This window comes from Nannobrachium achirus, assembly GCF_963921795.1.
Source record: "Nannobrachium achirus genome assembly, chromosome: 11".
Taxonomy (NCBI): Eukaryota; Metazoa; Chordata; class Actinopteri; order Myctophiformes; family Myctophidae; genus Nannobrachium; species Nannobrachium achirus.
In genome coordinates, this window is record NC_137820.1 from 10,040,188 (window position 1) to 10,055,350 (window position 15,163).

The 15,163-nt window shown below is 40.9% G+C and overlaps 1 protein-coding gene across 1 annotated transcript; it reads right to left on the bottom strand.

The window, feature by feature from the left end:
- Nucleotides 1-1,479: 1,479 nt before the first annotated feature.
- Nucleotides 1,480-13,409, bottom strand: psma1 (proteasome 20S subunit alpha 1). Its single transcript, XM_080737719.1, has 10 exons — nucleotides 13,328-13,409; nucleotides 10,319-10,363; nucleotides 9,665-9,766; nucleotides 9,101-9,204; nucleotides 8,750-8,838; nucleotides 7,687-7,757; nucleotides 6,405-6,534; nucleotides 3,946-4,025; nucleotides 3,244-3,348; nucleotides 1,480-1,778 (listed from the first exon to the last, which is right to left on the bottom strand). Exons 1-10 carry the CDS (start codon nucleotides 13,328-13,330, stop codon nucleotides 1,710-1,712), a joined length of 798 nt encoding a protein of 265 aa, XP_080593845.1. The 5' UTR covers nucleotides 13,331-13,409; the 3' UTR covers nucleotides 1,480-1,709.
- Nucleotides 13,410-15,163: the final 1,754 nt, after the last annotated feature.

Consider the following 15,163-nt stretch of genomic DNA (forward strand, 5'->3'; position numbering starts at 1 on the left):
GAACCAAGTTAGACAAAATCTAATGTCTCAACTCTTGGAGCTCGTCAGGGTGGGGGGGTCCCAAGTTAAAATGTTATTACTGCGTGAAGTCCTTTGTACCTTCCATCCGAAGGCCATTGTCTCAACTTGTCTATTTATGACAGTAATGTTCACTTACTGTAGTCAAGTATGTAAGACTTCGGTAGGTAATTACAATTGTCTAGTTCCTCAGCACATCACACTCATTTGGGTGGGTCCTGCTATAAAAAAAGTTTTTCTGGGTATTTTCCGCCTGTATAGAAAGTCGATGGGAGCCCAACTTTACTTGGCCGCAGTGGCGACTCCGAAAGTCACAAACTCGGGCACCCTAGCTAAATCATTAGAGCATGCCCTGGGCTACATCTGTGCAAAATGTGGCGCTTTAAGACAAATTTGCACGAAATTAGCATTTGCTCCCCTTAACGCCCCGCACTAATACTTGAATGGCCAATTTTATGAGCACAGATTTCCTTGTGTGCACCAGTCTGCTAATCTTCAGAGATCAGGTATTTCTACAGATGAAGCTTTAATAGTAGAAAAGACTACTGTACAGTATTGTAGCTATTTATTGTAGGAACAAAAAAGGACCTGAGGGATTGGATCTAATTAGTCCTTTTTGATTGCCCAGCAAGGTTGATACTGAATCCCCCCCCCCCCCCCCCCCCCTCCCAAAGTAAAGTTTTACTAACAGGGCTTGTTGGATTGTTCTTGGTAACAAATCAAGTTTGAATAGAGATTTTTAGACATGCAGTACATTTTGGAATATATTTTGACTATTTTGAGATGGGATTGAATAGGATGCATGCTGACAGTGACTGGGTTGGCAACTAGGCAAAATCACTTTATGAATTTGATGCATACTGTAGCTTTATTTTAAGCAGAAATAAACGGTCTACAACTACGTAACAGTTATTGAACTTGTTTCAATTCCAACATAAAACGTATCAATGACTATAAACATTCAACAGTACCTTTAAGGATGTTTAATTATGTAGATGTGAGCCTTTTCCCTGTATCAGTGATGTCTTCGGTTTGTCTTCTACACCAATAACTTTTATACACTTATTTATAAATGCACCCATCTTTGCATTATCAGTTTGAGAGAAAATAATGTGAATGATTTAATAAAGAAGTAGTATTAATAATTTATATACGTCACTTCCCGTTTGTATTCATACAACGCTGAAGAAGACCGAAGGGTCGAAACACGTCCGTTGACTCTGTCCATTGAGGTAAATAAAATCATGTAAAAAGGAGATTCCTTGAGTGCTGGCGACTACTTCTTTCTCATATTCTATTTTGAGCCGTGCACCTAAAAGCCTTCATCTAACTTTGAGTGTTGCGGACTGTCTGCTTCATTGCAGATACCTTTCTCTAATGATTTAATAAATACAATACGTCCTGTTTGAACACACAATTTTCATCCATTGCTTTCCTCAGGTATGAACGACCACACTGTAGTTCAGAAAAAGCAAGTTTATTTGTAAAATGGAAATAGTATACCCATACAAAAGCAACATCATCCTGATGTTTAGATGAGGGCATATGAGAACAAACAATTCAACAAATGGCACGCTACAAGTGCTTTTCGCTTGGTCTAACACTTCTGACTGTTTGACGTGTACATATTTGTGCCCGTTTCCAGCTGAAACTTGACTGACTGGTTCTATCATTGAGTGACAGGTCCTGTCTCACTGTTCCATTGGCTCGTCGCCGGGTGCAGCTTCTGCTGCTGCGGGCTCATCTGCTGGCTGGGCAACCTTCAACACAAAGAACAAACAGTAGTTTGAGATTCTTGACGGTCGTTGAATATCGTCGTTGTCGGGTGGAAACCTTGTTATGTGCAAAACCGTTTGTTTTGTATTTATCATTTTAAAAACGATTTAAACTAGTGAAAACAGCAGATCTACAAGCACACAACGCCTCGCGGTGCGAGGCGTTGTGTGCTTGTAGATCGGCTGTTTTCACTACTTTTGTGCGATGGCCTTGTGTGATGAAGCAGGGCTTCGCTTTGTGAAAAAATTTACAAATTTGAAACTTGGAGATACAAGGTTTCTACCTCGACAGTGACGATATGGATAAGTAACTATTATGAGTCTTTGGAGAATGGGAAGGTGAGGGTACACGGAATCAAGTAAAAGGGGCTAAGAGGTAAGCAGATGGTTATGTACAAGACCACTGTTTTCACGTTTTTTATGGGCCCCTTAATTTTTTGTTCGCTACATTTTTTTAAATTATTGAAAAAAAAAAAACAATATTTGTTCAGTAATTTCTTGAAAATACAAAGACATTCCATAAATTAGAAAACAAATGTCTGAGAAGTAGTGAAAATAGACGATCTAAAACCTCACGACGCGGCGCAAAACGGACGGGTAAAAGTCTAATCTCTCTTTTGGGTCTCGAGCTGAAAAGTTTGGGAACCACTGTACTAGACAGTGTGATCATTGATAGGAAATCAGCATAATGGGGTGGAAAGGGTGTGAGATTTACTCCCTCACAAATAAACGTGTTAGGCTTGGTGAGATGTGTGCTACGGTGCTCTGGCTCAGGACATGGTGAAAACAAGTGGAAAAAATATCCTTTCAGAGACTCAAAGTGGACTTTGAATAGATCTTTACGTTTAACACAGGGGGAGATGCCCAGTCTATGATTTTTTTTTTACATGATCGATTGAAGCATTTTTCCACCTCTGTTGACAGCCAGGACTGATCCAAACAGACGCTTCATGACTAGACCAACCAGCAGCCAAACCTGGTTGGGATATTAGCCACATATTTGTACATTTTTAGCTGTAGCTGGTAACTCTCGTCAACTCAACCAGCTGCTTTGGCAAATGCTTACTCAGAAACGTCTGTTCCAGTCAATGGTTGAAAGCGAGTGTCTAAAGCCCTTTGCACACAGGACAGTTGCGTTTTTTTTCATTTGCTGCATGAATAAAACGCATTGGATTTGGTGTGCAATGCTGTGCGGAATCGACACTGCGGATCCCAAAAGGAGTCATAAAAAGAGTGATGAGTTTTTTACCGCATGCGATGACGCACAAATCGAACTGGGTTCGATCGAGAAAAAAACGCATGGCCGCAGCCACTCGTAGCATGGCTAATTTGGATCCGGTGTGCATGAGGTCGTAGAGAATCATTGTTTTCATTTAAAAAAATTAAATTGCCGTTTTATCCGTGCGGATAAACGCGCCTGTGTGCAAAGACCTTAACTCCATTACTGTACCTTTCTCTGGGGCCTTTCCTCCAGCCCCTCCAGGTAGGGAGCCACCGCCTCGTCATCATAGATGACAAACTCCATGTCCTTGCCCACAATGCCAATGGACACGTTCTGAAACATACAAATATATACCAACACTGTGGTGGGTCCAAACAAGGATAAAAGTAATAGTTAAAATAATTAGATTCTTTATCTGTGGACTCATTCCCACCGGGCAAGATAAAGATTATCGTTCTGAATTGAAATGGTTGTGTCCACACTGGACGCTACCATCCACTTCAAATTTTAAAGATATTTTTGAGCGGTGCAAACCGCTCCTATAAGTGGCTGTGCGTGTGTCCGTAGCCTTTTTCCTCAGCGTTTTGCCATAGTAAAAAGTGTGTGTGTAGCATTATGTTTGTCTAGTGATGTCATGTCGTATGTCTGTAGCCTTTTTCCTCAGCGTTTTGCCATAGTAAAAAGTGTGTGTGTAGCATTATGTTTGTCTAGTGATGTCATGTCGTATGTCTGTAGCCTTTTTCCTCAGCGTTTTGCCATAGCAAAATGTGTGTGTGTAGCATAGCCTGTACATCCTAGACTTAAATCCTAGTCTGAAGATGTTATGCAAGCACGACCACCGCTCACTTCACATTGGGTGTGATTTATCTTGCCCCGTGGGAATGGCGCTTTACACTGATGATTTTACTGTGCAAGATGTGTGTCATGTACCTTGGTGGTGAGATCCTGCTCTGCAGGCAGAGTTTCTCTGAGGGCACGGAGGCCATGCTGCACCAGCTCATTCAGATCACCTACAAACATCAACATGTCTTGTTTTAGTACACTCCAGGTCAGTAATGTCTTCAACGATATGGATAGTTAACCCATTTAGGGCCTAGAATTATTGAATGCTTTAACCAGTGAAAAATAGCAGATATACAAGCTCACAGCGCGGCACCGAGTGCCGCGCTGCGAGCTTGTAGATCTGCTATTTTTGAAAAAGTCGTGAAAATGTGTGCAAATATTTGAATGTATGTATTTTCAAAGCGAACGGTTGCAACTCAAATTTTGCTTCTGGGTGGTCCCTGGAACTAAATATTTTGAGATGGGGGTCCGTGGCCAAATAAATATAATTTTGGGGGGTCTTTCACATGAAAAGGTTTGAAAACCAGCGACATAGTAGTCTCTCAAGAACAGACTAGCTGAGCTCCAGTTAAGTGAAAAGGACCTTTTCTTTGACGATGGCTAGCCAGATTGCTGACAGAAACATAGGTTTTTCAAAAACCTTAGGATTCAAAAGACACTTATAGAATCGGGTCAAAATTAAAATTTTCACGATTTTTCAAAAATAGCAGATCTATATCTGCTATTTTTCAATAGTTAAAGCATAAAATAATGATACACATAATGTGTACCCGTACTAAATGGGTTAATACACTCCAGGTCAGTAATGTCTTCAACGATATTGATAGTTAAAGTGTATTACAAAAGTCTAAGTCAAATTCCTGTGCATTTGTTATCTGTGGTAATTAAAGTGTTACGATTTTGAATCAATACAATCACTCTCAAGACAGCTTTTTCTTTCCTTTTTTGGAATCCTTTGTTCAGCGAATCCTCGAGAGTTTTTTATAATTTATCATGCACTATTCATTCCCATGGCATGACCTTACGCATGAATCACTGAACACTTTTCACTGAGGCACCGCCACCAATTACATCTTTTTATATGAATACACTCCTGTGTCTCTTTCAAAAGCATAAGGGTCGTTTCACACTCTAATAAAGAGCCTAACTAATTTCGGTTCGGGAGGGCTCCCCGACCCGAAATTATTTAGGTTCGGGGGGAGTTCATCCATACTTTATTAACGGCTAGTGCCGAAGTTGCATGTAAATATTGGAGGTCTGTGGCATGAAAACGTTTGTGGCCGAGAAATGAGCGTTGCAGGGCGGATACATATCTGACTGGCCCTCGCGGCTGCACGCTGGAGGTCCAGTGACTGGCAGTGAGCAGCAGCGCAGCGAGCTCCGTCGAAAACATTCAATCTACAAGCTCACATTATAGACATGCCGCCTCTCATTCTGCATGAATCACAGTCACAATTCGTCGCGGAGCTTGCAGGTCGGCTATAAACCAACACGGAACATTAGCAAAGTTGTGTTTACTTTAAGCTCTTCTTTCCTCTTGAAAACGGTCAGCGACTAGCGAGCTGTGTGTGTGTGTGTGTGTGTGTGTGTGTGTCGCGCGCGCCTCCACTCTCCAGCCAGAGTGAGTGAGAATCAGCTGACATGTATCCGCTATGCGACGCTCTAATCACGGCCACAAGCATTTGGAAGTCGGCGTGTCTCCCTCCCAAATTACCGCTGATTCCTTGGCTTCATAGCCGAGGAAATGAACTTGAAGCCGGGCTGAATGAATGAGAAGACACCGCTTAGTACCGAAATTAAGTCGGGAGGTCACAACATTTTGGCAGCACCGTGGAGCCGAGTTTAGTCGGGCTGAATGAATGAGAAGACACCGCTTAGTACCGAAATTAAGTCGGAGGTCACACCATTTTGGCAGCACCGTGGAGCCGAGTTTAGTCGGTTGACGCCCCCCCCCCCCTCCCCGAACCGACGACGACGACCCATATTTGGGTTTGGACAGTGTCGAAACGAAATTAGTTAGGCTCCTTATAACGGTGTGAATCGACCCTAAGCCTCAATTCAAACAGAGTAGAGTGTACAGGAGCAGCAGTAAATATCAACGGGTGAAATTAATCCTGCTCCATCTACCGTTCAGGGCTAAATGCACTTATTTAAAGGGGAAGACCACCCATTTTCAATATTTAACTGTGTCATTAATATACCTTAGAGGAGTTGTGTGGACATAGAAAAAAGTTCCCCCCCCTTCTGTGTTGCCCTGAACTGGAGGATTGATTTTGGGGTTTGTATTGTAATGTACAACTTGATGACATCACACATTGCACTTTACAATACAAACCCCAAAATCAATCCTCCAGTTCTAGGCAACACAGAAGGAGGTGAACTTTTTTTCTATTTCCACACAACCCCTCTAAGGTATATTAATGAAATATTTCAATATTGAAAATGGGTGGTCTTCCCCTTTAAGTGAATGAGTGGTTCTTTACTTTTTGCTTCTCTATAACAGTCAGGCCACAGCACTGCTAAATGAATAAGAGTAAAATACTTACAGTCCATGAACTTGTCCATGCTTCTCTCTAGGTAGGTGCGTGCAGACTGTGAGCGTGCTCCGATGGACATGGCTTTGCAGTCAAAGTAGTTCGCTGAGGGGCATGTCTGGAAGATATGAGGTCCCATATCCTGATGGAAAAAATACATAGTTGTACATTTTCTGTATATGTAATAGATTAAAAAACCAAGTCTGATACACATCGACATACATGTCCATGCTCCATGACCCTTCCTTTAGCAAATACTTACTCTTGTAGAACCATAACCTCTCATATATTCAAGTCGTTTAGAATAGTTCCCAAATCGTTTTATGCTCAGTGATATTACCCATTTAGGCCTAATTTCCGATTTGAAAAAAGCCTTAACCCTGCAAGGCCCAGCGTTGCTTTTTGGCAACGTTTTTTTTAATAATTTTTAAAAAAATGTTATAATTAGTTTTCCTGTTATTTTTTCACATTAACATCACCATTAAATCCTATTGTTTAGTATTACAATGCCATTGGCCACGATATTTGCATATAAATACCTACCAGAGGCTGACATTCACACCTCCCAGAGAAGTTGAAATTCCAGCGTCTGGACGAACAACATCTCACTTTTTAACTGAAGCTATTCCTCACTAAAACATAAGTAAAATGCCTGTAATATTTTTTTTCGTGATCATTAGAATGTCTAGAACACGTGTATATGTTAATATTGTGAAACATATCCCCAATATGCAAATTAGAGCATGATTTATGATTTATGGCTATAAAACCTTACAAAAACATTATTAATTTTTTAACATTACATTTTCCTGTAATTAGGACTCCTACAACACCATCTGATTTTTTTTGGCCAGTAGAAATTAATTCGGGCCATGCAGGGTTAAAGACCTATGTCCGATTTGAAAATTACCCACTGTTTTTCTGGAAAACGTATTACTCAGCCTGTGTAGCAGCTAGAAACAAAATTCCAAAACGATTTGATAGCTTATACATTTGGCTTTCATAGAGGAAAAGAAACATTAATGTGTATCCGTCCAGAATTGGTTAAGTAATAATTTAAACACATGTATAAACATTGGTACTATGCACAACTAATATGTGGGGGAAAAGGTGCATATTTGCAAAAAAAAGAAAGAAAGAAAAGCCTCCTTGTGTGCAGTGAACCTTTTGGATTAATGATTTAAGTACTAATCGATTCCTACTTTCATCAGCACCCGGGAAGGAATTTGGCTGCACAGAGCATTCTTGCCATTCAATAAAAAATTAAACCGTTATCATGACAAAGCAAACTTACATCATATCCAGCAATGAGGAGCCCCACACCGTAAGGCCTTCTTCCGTATCTCTGCGTAGGGATTTGGGTTTCTAAAGGATAACTTTAAGGATAACTGTTAAACACATTTTCACCCTATATAGTACATCAAAAGGTATGCCGACTGTGCATAATAGTATTTGCTCAATTTAAGATAACCAATAATACATCATTTATACCAGAGAATTAGCCAGTAGCTATGCCCCTCCCCTAAAAGCTTTTGTCCAATGCTAGCTTAGCTAGCCTTGGCAAGCAGGAAGTTATTCTAAGCTAGCATTGGACAAAAGCTTTTCTGGAGGGGCATAGCTATTAGCTACTGGCTAATTGGCCTGTGCAACCCATAGATATAAAAAGCTAGATACCTCTTTCGCCGCTAACACTCAAAGTGACAACTGGCCAATCACAGCGTGTCTTTTCCGGGACGATTCAATTCAAAGGAGCTTTATTGGCATGAGGAAACAAACATTTACATGGCCAAAGCAAGTGCCTGTGATTGGCCTAGGCTATCGAACTTCCGTTTCTGTGACGCACACGGAAGAATTCTGTAAAAATTGCCTACCCTTTTTTACAGGCGTCCCAGAGCCGGAGGAAGCTTGTACCTTTCTATGTCTACGGTGCAACCAGTCATTGTTGGTCACTGGAGAATTTGCAGATGGTTAACCTTGTTCGTGCCTGTATTCATTCAAGTTGTTTTACTTCCTTCTTAGATCTGGTAGGTTATGTTTGTACAGATATTTGCAGCTTTCATTTACAGTTACAGGCAGGGCAGGAATTTCATGGAGGCCATGGCCGCTGTTGCCCCTCAGTTTGGCCTTGTGCCCCCTTTATAACTTGAATTGCCCATTAAACAATAAAAGGCATCGATTGCCTAATTTACACCTGCAGTTGTTGCGTCCCTTATTCCCTTACCCCTAAAACATCTACTCGGTCATAACAACAACAAAGTATAAATCACGACATGCACCAAATTAAGTCATCATGTCTATGAAATTCAAAATGACGGAAACTTTAATCGATGGATGAAAAACAACATCTGAAAGGATACTGCTTCCGATAAGAGTGACGAGACGTGATGTTGGGAGAGGCTTATCAAACACAAAGTGGGAGTCCAAACACTCTTGGCGCATGAAGTTACTGCAGGAGGGAAATGAATAGGAACGCGTTGGTTAGATCAGAGGTTCTCAACAGTTTCAGGCCGTGAGCCCCCCCCCCATTTGAAATAGAGACCCCCTGGCAGATAAATAATGTGAAAATAGCAGATCTACAATCTACAACAATGTGTCGCGTTGCCTCTTTCTTATTATTTGACAATTTGGTTGACACAGGTTGAGAACCACTGGGTTAGACGATAAACATTTTATTTATTCAGATACCAGTCCATATGTATGATTCCTACCAGAGCAATCTGGCGTCAGCAGTCAGTCCCGCAATGGAGATGCCGATATGGTTATCAACATGGAGGATCTTCTTCTGGTGAGCAGCCAGTTCAGACTGAGCTCTCTGTAGAGATACAACAACCACATCCACAGTGGTAAGACACTGATAAACCTTTACAGGCCAAATAATAAGAATAAAATCTATTTACAAGTTCTCTTCAATGCACCACTCCAGCAGATTTTCAAATAAAAACAATCGCAGTGGACACCTCCCCCTTCAGGCCAGGGCATTGGAGACTAAAGACTGGAGGTGCAGAAAAGCTGAGGAAAGTTCCCTTGTGGGATCAATACACAAAAAAAAATAACTAATGATATGCAAAAATGTGTTTCTCGATTATTCAATTAATTGAAATAATTGATAGAATAACCACTAAGAAAATAATACATAGTGCATAGTGGCAGCCCTATACGTTGTGAATCTGCAATTTCATGAAAGCGACAGTCAGTGAAAGACCTAAAAGTATGCCATGCTAGTTGGAAACATCAGTCTAGTAGAATACAATTAAAAGTGAAGATGTTATTACCTTAAGTGCCACCAAGACCGCGTGGGTTTTGTTTTTGAGTCCTACGGTAGCTGACCCCTGCTTGACTGCCTCCATTGCATACTCAATCTGGTGAATACGACCCTGGAACAGAAGCAAAAGCTTATATCAATAGGGCTGTCACGATTATGACATTTTACATGACGATTAATTGTCACTCAAATAATTGCGATTGACGATTTAATTGTGTATTTGTCGTTGACAATTACATTTCTGTTTGCTTTTAGGCTTTGAAGTTGCACATGGCAGTTATGAGACATAACTTGAATATACAAATACATTACCGACATGTTTGACAACTTTATACTTATAAAAAGAACATTGATAGCGGAAATAGCCGATCTACAAGCTCACAACGCGTCACAAGACGCGTTGTGAGCTTGCAGATCTGCTATTTCCACTACTTTTCGAAAGTGTTTGAAACTATATGAACATTTCTCAACGTGGAAACGATTATGACGATTATGCAAAAATAATTGCGATTACCTCAAATAATTGCGATTAGACGATTATGTAATAATTGTGACAGCCCTATATATTAATGCAATATTCAGAGTAGAATAGAATTCAATGACTATACATTTTTCATTTGAGCACGTTTTTGAAAGCCTTGGCGGTCTAGAAACTGTCACTCACCTGCGGGCTCCATACTGTGACGTCATTGTCGTACTGGTTGCGGAACTAGAGGGATGGAAAACGGATCATGTTTTTGAATATGACATTAAAAGCAATTTCTGGCACATCACAATTTAACACATTTTCATGAGCTCACGTAATTGTCTTGCATCTCTGCTAGATTCCCCCAAACTCAAACCAAACCAAACACAGGTGGGCTCCACAAGAGATTAAGACATTCTGTGACATGGGCTTTTCTAGACTCAGGCATTAGATTACCAATAAATAAATAATGAGGAAGCCAGCTGGCGGTGGTGTAAAGTAGCCAAGTACTGTACATAAGTAGAATTTTGAGGTATTTTTACTTTTAACTTCTACTCCACTATCTCAAAGGCAAACATTGTACTGTTACTAACTTTAGTAACTAGTTACTTTGTAGATTAAGATTATTACAAAATACCCCTTAACCACTTAAGCCCTATATACACATTTCAGCCATTTGAAAATATTAGATCTACAGGCTCACAATGCCTTGCAATGCGATGCATTGTGAGCTTGTAGATCTGCTATTTTCAAGTGATTTTTTATACATTTGAAAACTTGAAATTGAACATTGCATAATGAGTACTTTTACTGTTGGTACTTTAGTTTAAATACATTTTGATGTCAATACTTTTCCTCAAGTATATTTAGATTTCCAGACTTTTACTTGTAACAGTAGTTCTACATTGCGGTATTGATACTTTTACTTGAGTAAAAAATTGAGTACTTTTTCCAGTTTCCACCACTGCCAGCTGGGACAGTAAAGCAGGTAACTTTGTTTGTAACGTCTCCATGGTACCGGGAGCTTGTATGTATCATCATGAGAACCATATAGAGCATCGCAGCGGAAGTGGATTCCTGGGGTCACTTAATATTCCCCATTCATTTTCGCCATAGACTTTTACAAAAATATTTATAACAATTATGTTAAGCCTCGAACCAAGTCATCCAGGATGGAGGTGAATCATGACCATATAACCTTTGATCCTATGTGAAAACATATTTTAATATTACATTATTTGATATACTACATTTAATAACTACCCTTTGTTTAGCGATTTTCAAAATGTTCTTTTCATAGAAAAAAAGGTTATATGGTCATGATTCACCTCCATCCTGGATGGCTTGGTTCGAGGCTTAACATAATTGTTATAAATATTTTTGTAAAAGTCTATGGCGAAAATGAATGGGGAATATTAAGTGACCCCAGGAATCAACTTCCGCTGCGATGCTCTATTCTCAGTTCAAAAGCTAAGATTAGAAAATCTTCTTTGTAGGCTTTGTGCAGGCTAGCTGGACATACCAACATTGACCATATTAACCTGGCAGCCATGTTTGAAATTTACTGTACCTACATAGGGTGGCAATTCATGGTCTTAATGGCAAGATGGCTGCTGTGTGGGGTCCGGACTCCGGGGACCCCCAGGGGTCCTCGAGGGAGTTCCAGGGGGTCGCCACTCGCCAGGTAAATGATAGTTAGAACCAAATGGACCCTTGTGGCCTGGGTCTGTAACTCACGAGAGTGTACAAATGGAACCCTCAAAGTTAAATTGATTTTACAATATAAATTAGGGTCTCAGTTAGAATTGCGGTTAAATGGGGGTCCGAAGACTAATGATTGATTGATTGAGGTATTTATTAGAAGTTTTGCATAGAAAAAAAGGTAACGTTTCATGACAGTACAGTTCTCTGATACAAGGGCAAATGAAAGGAAACTCGGGTAAGGCAAAGCTTATTTTGAGATCCTTCTCATTAACTCAAATAACATTGAATGACAGACGGATAGAACACAGTACTATGCAGTAGATACTGTATCTCGAGCAAAAAAGAAACACTTGTAAACAAAAGGGGGGGGGGGAGCAAAAAGTGCATGTCAAACTTGGGGGTCCTTGAAATGGTAGGGAATCACTGCTAGAGCCATACAAATCTTCTCTTGTGGGGGTCCCTGGTATCCCTTTTCAAATGGGGGTCCGCGGGCTATTTAGTGTCAATTTTGGGGTTCTTCCTCGACATGAAAGTTTGAGAACTATACTGCCTTAAAATGCTTGTTTAGTGTGACAAATTACGGGGGGGAAAGCGCAGCGAAAATCTATGGAAATGAGAAAACGAAAGCAACTGGTTGTTGAGCTAATTTAGCATGTTAGCTTTCGTTAGCTAGCCAATATGCCAACATGATAGATTATCAATTGGTACAAACGGAGACCCTCATTATTATACATAATTATTCTATTTATTTGTTTCATGTTGGAACGTTTCAATTCAAAACTATAGCGTTTCTAACCAGGTCTTAGTTTGTCCAGCATCATCATGATTCATGATTGAAGGCTGGGGTGTTTCGCTTGCGTGCTCGTTTTTGCCAACGGGTCTGATGCAGAATAGATATTTTTTTCTGCATCTAGCTTAGGGTTTAACTCAAATCGTTGCTTCTGGGGCCCAGCTGGAATACAATATTTTGAGATGGGGTCCACGGCCAAATACATATCATTTTGGGGGTCCTTGACATGACAAAGTTTGAGAACCATTGAAATAGCAATATAAGTTTTTTTCAGAAAACTGTTAGAATTTAAAATACATTTGTAGAATCGCAGGGCAGGGCTATATCAGTGGTTCTCAAACTTTGTCATGTCAGGACCCCCAAAATGATATGAATTTGGCCGCCGTCCCCCATCATAAAATATTTTGTTCCAGGGACCCCCAGAAGCAAAGATTTCAGTAAAAAAATCACTCTGAATTTGGGTCTTGCCTCAAGCTAGATGCAGAATAGATACATGCTGCTCAGACCCGTTGGGAAACGAAAGGTCGCGTTTTGCTTACTCACAGTGCACTGAACAGTCGGCTAACTCGTTAGCTTTAGTGCGAGTGTTCGCTCTTTGTGATTTTCAATATCCGTGAACTGCACATGCGACTCACGAGACGGAGAAGTCGTTCCGGTATATTATGCAGGACAAAGAGAAGTCAAATTATGTCAAAGTTTCATTCAATTCTTACCATGTTTGCTTCTAAAACGAGAGCTTCTGAAGCCGAGGCTCTGAGCTGTGATTCCGGTTTGATTTATTTTCCTGACTCCTGCGTCACAGACAGGAAGGAAGAGTAGAAGAACTCCGATATGTCAAACGTCGGATTGATTTCATCTGGAGGCTGCCAGCAGAAACCACGTATGTCCGCATTTCAACTTCTTGAGTTCTTTCTCGTAATATGAATTTAATTCCCTTCGCATATAGCTACAATTAGTGAAAATATCAGCTATTTTAGAAACATTTTAAAAGTGGTTAAAGGGAAACTAGGTAACTTTAAGCCCATTTTTCTTTATTTGTAGTAGATTTTAGCAGTCATTTTTTTCCCTCTATCAGCCAGCTGGCCAGAGCTCTTAATTGCTCCCTTTGAACTCTAGGGGTTGTGCACAAAGGTAATTGATTGGACCATGAAAGTATCAAGTGCTCGTTAGTGATCTCTCTTATCAATGAAAGCATCAAAGACAACTACCTGTTTGATGCCTTTCATAGAGGGGAGGGGGGAATGTGTTGATTGATTGATTATTTTATTAGACAGAAATGAGAACAGTACAAGAAACAGTACAAGTGTAACGGAGGTGATCCGAACCTCCCCACCCAGCTTCGAACCCGTGTGAATGTCCAATATCTTAACCATCACTCCAAAGGGATATCCCTATGGAATGAGAGCAGATACTAGACTTTTGAGGCTTCAGGCTGGGGCTGCGACTCTCTCCGCCACACTCACCCCCCTTTGACCTCCTCCTACGGGGAAGCCCGGATCCGGGTCACGGCACCAATGTAACAGAGGTGATCCGGACCTCCCCACCCGGCTTCGAACCTGGGTCTCCCGCGTGAAAGTCTAGTATCTCCCCTGGACCAGAGAGATGTCTCTTAGGTCTAGTGGTTAAGATATTGGACTTTCACGCGGGAGACGTGGGGAGGTCAGGATCACCTCCGTTACACAAGTATAGAAATGTTGTACAGTACAAATACAGTTAAACACCCTGCCTAAAAGGAACATCCCAAATAAGTCCTTTTACGGTCTTTTTTACGTTGGAAGTCCTTGTTATTCAATTCATGGACATAACACATAGCTAGCAAAGAAAACATTCAATAATATCGAAGTTATAAAACACTATATGTACAGGATAGGGGAAACAAGGGGGTGGGGCTAAGGTAAGGGGGGGGGGGGTGTTGCTCACTTCTCGCCTGTCGGTGGGTGCACCATAGGAGAAGTGATGACTACCTCTGTCTCTGGCCTCCTGAAAGATGAGTTTTCAGGGTAGTTTTAAAGGATGCCAACGAGCTACGTATGTTACAAGGGAAGTAGTCAAGGAATTCCACACCTGGCTGGGTGGCAGTGTTGTAGAAGGAGAATTTACCCATATTTGTCTTATGGGTTTGTGTTATCCGATCGTGTGTGCTCCCTCTGGTGTTGTGGCTGTGGGTGTCAATAACTTTGGTTTGGTCAGGAGTTTGGTCAGATATGCGGGTATTGAGGGGATGGAGGGCAGATTTGCATTGACTATTTTGAAAGTGAATCCCATTTTTATTTGTTTAACCCTGTCTTCAACGCTGAGCCAACTTACAGGCTAACAAAATGTGTGGGAGAAACGTGGGTCATGGGCCCCAGGTCGAGAAGTAGCCGAATCAGTTTGTTTTGGGAGGTTTGGAGCTTAGTCTTTAGTGGCTTTTTGATGTTGTACTATGAGGTGCAAGCGTAGTCAAAGTGGGACTGAATGAGGGCCCCAGCAAGAGTCCTGAGGGTACTTTGGTTGACAAAAGTGGAAATTCTGCCCAGGAATCTTGTTCTTTGATTTACTTTTTTGAT

Coding starts and splice junctions, on each gene's coding strand:
- psma1 (XM_080737719.1), bottom strand. Junction 9,205..9,664: donor CGGTCTTGGTGGCACTTAAG/GTAATAACATCT, acceptor GTATCTCTACAG/AGAGCTCAGTCTGAACTGGC. Junction 7,758..8,749: donor CGTCACTCTTATCGGAAGCA/GTATCCTTTCAG, acceptor GTTATCCTTTAG/AAACCCAAATCCCTACGCAG.